This window comes from Bison bison, unplaced genomic scaffold, assembly GCF_000754665.1.
Source record: "Bison bison bison isolate TAMUID 2011002044 unplaced genomic scaffold, Bison_UMD1.0 scf7180017864338, whole genome shotgun sequence".
Classification (NCBI taxonomy): Eukaryota; Metazoa; Chordata; class Mammalia; order Artiodactyla; family Bovidae; genus Bison; species Bison bison.
Genome location: NW_011494910.1, coordinates 4,066,796 through 4,071,875, shown reverse-complemented (window position 1 = coordinate 4,071,875; position 5,080 = coordinate 4,066,796). Strand labels below are relative to the sequence as shown.

General features: G+C 46.7%; 1 protein-coding gene across 4 annotated transcripts in view; it reads right to left on the bottom strand.

The window, feature by feature from the left end:
* Positions 1 to 5,080, bottom strand: part of SRGAP2 (SLIT-ROBO Rho GTPase activating protein 2) — a 256,056-nt gene that overhangs the window by 35,415 nt on the left and 215,561 nt on the right. For all 4 annotated transcript variants that reach the window (XM_010854196.1, XM_010854193.1, XM_010854195.1 and 1 more), the window contains one exon: positions 2,956 to 3,016. In XM_010854196.1, coding sequence (XP_010852498.1) covers positions 2,956 to 3,016 — 61 coding nt within the window. The remainder of the gene's footprint in view (positions 1 to 2,955; positions 3,017 to 5,080) is intronic.

The following is a 5,080-nucleotide window of genomic DNA, read 5'->3' as shown; positions in this document are numbered from 1 at the left end:
TTTTTACAGTTCTTCTGTGTATTCTCTTCTTAATATCATCTGCTTCTGTTAGGGTCCATACAATTTCTGTCCTTTATTGTGCTCATCTTTGCATGAAAAATTCCCTTGGTATCTCTAATTTTCTTGAAGAGATCTCTAGTTTTTCCCATTCTATTGTTTTCCTCTATTTCTTTGCATTGATTGCTGAGGAAGGCCTTCTTATCTCTCCTTGCTATTCTTTGGAACTCTGCATTCAGATGGGTTTATCTTTCCTTTTCTCCTTTGCCTTTAACTTCTCTTCTTTTCTCAGCTATTTGTAAGGCCTCATCAGACAACCATTTTGCCTTTTTGCATTTCTTTTTCTCGGAGATGGTCTTGATCCCTGCCTCCTGTACAATGTCACGAACCTCCGTCCACAGTTCTTCAGGCACTCTGTCTATCAGATATACCATAGTTTATTCTTTATTCATCCAGTGTGGTATTTAGGTTGTTTCTAATATTTTGCAATTACAAACGATACTGCAATAAATCACCTTGAGCACATGTATTTCTGTATTTTGGAGGTGTATCTTCATGCTAAATTCCTAGAAGGGCTGTTGGTTCAGAAAACCAGCACACAAGTCGTTTTGTTTGATGCTGCCGAGTGCCCCCTTCAGAAGGGTCGTACCGGTTCTCATTCCCATCAGCAGCATGGGAGCAGGCCTGGTTCTCCAGAGCTTCACCACAGAAATGTGCTAAGTTTTGGCTTCCACATGGACTGTGCCTGTATGGGGGCAGGGACAGTCAAGCCATGGCACCCAGAACCCATCACTTGTCAACAACTCCACAGCTGACGCCCGGGGCGGGTGACCGCCATGTCTTCCCTGCTGCAGCAGCCTCCTGTGTCTTCCTATAGTCTTAGCTCTACACAGCAGCCTGTGACCCTTCAGAAAGATCATTCCCTGTTCCTAATTCTTCAACAGCTTCCCAGCTCACTTAGAACAAAACCCAGACAGCTGCCTTAGCTGCTGAAACCCTAAGAGTCTGGGCTCTGGCCTCATCTCCTGCCACTCTCCTCTCCACTCACTGCCCCAGCCTCACTGGCATCCTGCATGCTTGCTTGTGTGTGCCAAGGACCTCTTCCTTTGGTGTTCCTTCTCCCCAGACACCCGCGCGGCCCCTCCCTCACTTACTTCAGGGCTGCTCACGTGTCACTCTAGGTGACCTACGGGTTTCCCTGAACAACCCGCCTAGAACAGTATCCCCGCTCCATCCTCCACCTCCTCCCCTTGTTTTACTTTTCTTCATGACCCTCACCAACACCTGACATATATAAGGCTCATGAGGACAGGATCTTTTTTTGGTATACAATGAGCAGTCAATAAGTATACAGATTGTCCTTGACATACAATGGTTTGACTCACGACTTTCTGACTTTCTGATGGTATAAAAGTGATACACACTCAGTAGAAAATTGACTGATCTTTTCTTGGCTACTCATACGTGGTGCAGGACTCTGTCATGATGCTGGGCAGCAGTCATGGGCCTCAGCTTCCAGCCATGCGAACACAAGCGTAAACAACCAGTACACTTACAGTCACCCTGCACCCAGACAGCCATTCTGTTCTTCACTCTCAGTACAGTATTCGATAAATTACATGAGACACTCAACACTTAATTATAAAACTGGCTTGATAAATAGTTGCTGATTGTTCAATAGCTCTATATAACGGTGTTGCTGCTGCTGCTAAGTCGCTTCAGTCATGTCCGACTCTGTGCGACCCCATAGATGGTAGCCCACCAGGCTCCCCCGTCCCTGGGGTTCTCCAGGCAAGAACACTGGAATGGGTTGCCAGTTCCTTCTCCAATGCATGAAAGTGAAAAGTGAAGTCGCTCAGTCATGTCCGACTCTTCGTGACCCTATGGACTGCAGCCCACCAGGCTCCTCCGTCCACGGGATTTTCCAGGCAAGAGTACTTCTAGTGAATGGAGATATGATGAAAAAACTGTAGCTGATTAGAATAGGATAAGTCATAAGCATGCTAAAATAATTACTACTCTAAAAACAAACCCAGGCAAGGTCCCAGTTCATTGGGAAAGAGGAAGGGGAGGAAGGGAGAGAGAATGGTTGCTTCTGAATCAAGAGAAGTGATCATCTACATACTTCCTTAGCTCCAAGAAGGTCATTCTGTTAGTGTTCGTATAACTAGTCAGCAGAGCATCTGAAAACAACTTCTGATAGCCAGTTCCTAGAAACCTTCATGGCGCTTGCTCAGATATCTGTGCTTTCTAAACACTCTTACACTTGGAAGACTGGTTCTCTGGTAATTCATTTCTTTCCCTAAATCCTGTCCAACCAGCCTAGGAGCTGGTGAGGAATGGAGTTTATGAGACTCAGCTTCGTCCAAGCAGAAGACGGTGTGATCTGACTTAGGCTGAGAAGGAGTCAGCCCCTGCAGACTCTAAATGTTGGCTACAACTTTAGGGGCAGCGACTCACTGAGCTCTGGAGATGTCATAACCAGTAAGACCAAACCAGAACAAAAACTGAATATTACCACAAGTCAATGCAATAGTATAAAAGGAGCTTGTTTTCAAAGCAGTCTGCTGCAGAAAGCCAACGTGACATAATGGTCCAGGCAGTGCAGGGGAGATAAGAACACAGGCAAAGACGGTGAGTGATGGCGAAACGAACATGACCACTTCGGGCCAGCTAGATTTACCCACATGATAGCTGTAACTTAAAACTCACTCTCAAGCTGGAAAAGGGAGTGTGTTAGTAGCTAAGGCACCTGGGGGTTAAAAACATAAGATACATTTCGCTCAGTGTTTGGGTGTGGCCATTCTGAGGTAGCAAACATTATGTGAACAAATAAGATTTTATTCCTTTTCTGAGAATGTCAGGATGGGAAGTCATTCTCTGTTCTCACTCTGCAAAGAATTCCTGGAAGTTCTTCCCAACTTTGCACAAATATGACAAGGCTGTAATCCTGCTTACCATGTCTGCTGATAAACCGGATACAGCTTTCTACCACCAGAGGAATTGCCTGGCTGGAATCCTGAAAAGCCAGAGAAACAGAGCATTAGAATCTTCAGAGATAGCCCAGGGTCAGAGAAAAAGGACCAAAATGGTGTGGAGCTTGTCTCAGCTGGATGAGAGGCCTGACCACAAGAAGCATCCAGCCTGTGCTCTGAGCCCCAGAGCACACACACAACCACCCGCTTGGAATGCCTCACACAGAAGTCTTGCATTCAGCACGTCCCGTATGGAACTAGTCATCTTTTATTCCCAACCAGCTCCCCGCCCCTGGCCATACAATCAATCAATAGATACATATATCCTACCTCCTAAATGTCCCTTAAGTCTATTATTTCCTTCCATCTCTACTGCCACCAGCCCAGCCCAGCCCACCAGTATGACCATTCCTACCCCCGTCTACTACCAATCAGTGCTTCTTCCCTTATACGTGGTTAGTGATCTTTAAAAGTGCTGTGTGCTTAGCGGCTCAGTCGTGGCCGACTCTTTGCGACCCCATGGTCTGTAGCCCACCAGGATCCTCTGTCCGTGGGATTTCCCGGGCAAGAATCCTGGAGTGGGTTGCCGTGCCCTCCTCCAGTGGATCTTCCCGACCCAGGGATCAAACCTGGGTCTCCCGTATTGCAGGTGCTTTAAAAGTGCACATTTCATCAGTTACTCTCCAGGCTAAACTCTTTCAAAGACCTCTCGTTATTTTCTGTACGCAGCCTTGTGTGTCCAGGGTCGCATCTTATCCAGGTTTGCCTCCTTCTGCTCCTCCCCCAACTCTGTTTCAGCCACACTGGCCCCTCTTCTGCTCCTCAGTAAGTCCTCCTTTGCTCATAGATTTGAGGGAGTCATTCCTGCTGCTGGAAACTCTCCTCACCCTGGACCCCCACCCACAGGGTCTCAGGGAAAGTATTACCTCCTTAGGAGTGCTTTTTTAGACTCCCCATACGAGATCAAAGCCCCTCTCTATGAGGTCTCAGTACCTGTTACTTGGTACTCTCAGTACCTGTATTTGGCCTTCACACCCTGATTATGACTTAACTGTGTGGGTATAAATATTTGTTTGCATTTTGTCACCATTACAGTTCGAGTTCCACAGGGCAACCCCTATGTCAATTGTTGGTGGCCAGTGCTGGCTAGGATGCTTTCACATAGCAGGTGTTCAATTAATATCAGTGGAAGGTAGCAGGATGAATCCGCAGGAGCATCAGGATGGGGATTTGTTTGGTATAAAAGGCAAGAAAGAAAAAACCAACTCTTAGACACAGTAGAGACTAACTGGTACTAAACTAAGGCCTCCCAGATATCCATCTTTGCTCTGCCATTATGCTGGACAACCCTGCCATATATTTAACTTCTCTGGGCCTTAACTTGATATCTACCAACTGGGGAGGGGTTGGTGGTGAGGAGAGTAATATTTCCTATTGGTATATAAACATAGTGCTTTGCATTTACAAAAGAATTTACAGAGGTGTTGGGTGATGTATTAAGTGGTTTAGATGGGCTGTTCCTGGTAGCAACCCTACTGGGCATGTATTAATACTATCCTCATTTGACAAATGAGGAAATGAAGGCTTAGCAAGGTGAAATAGCTGCTTATGGACATAGCTGGTAAGTACAGATGCCAGGATTCGAATCCGGGCAGTCTCCCCCTGAGACCAAACATCTGACTACCACCCATACTGCATCACAGGAGCTTGGCAAACATAGCCAGGTGTGAATACCAACTATTACAGAAAATCTGTAGGGTTTTCTAATGCCGCTAAATGCATTAATAACTCAGCTCTAAGGAAGAAAGGGATCAGGCAGAATGACTTTAAACCTAGCTAGAAAGGGTTTTGGGCCTCCCTGGTGGCTCAGTGGTAAAGCATTCCCCTGCAGGAGACCTGGGTTCGATCCCTGGTCAGGACGATCCACTGGAGGAGGACACGGCACCCACTTCAGTGTTCTTGCCTGGGAAATCCCATGGACAGAGGAGCCTGGCGGGCTACAGTCCATGAGGTCGAAAGAATCAGACACGAATGAAGGACTAAACAACACAACAGAAAGGGCTTCAGATGTTCAGGACAGAGACTAAGTTCTCCATTGGGGTGGGTCC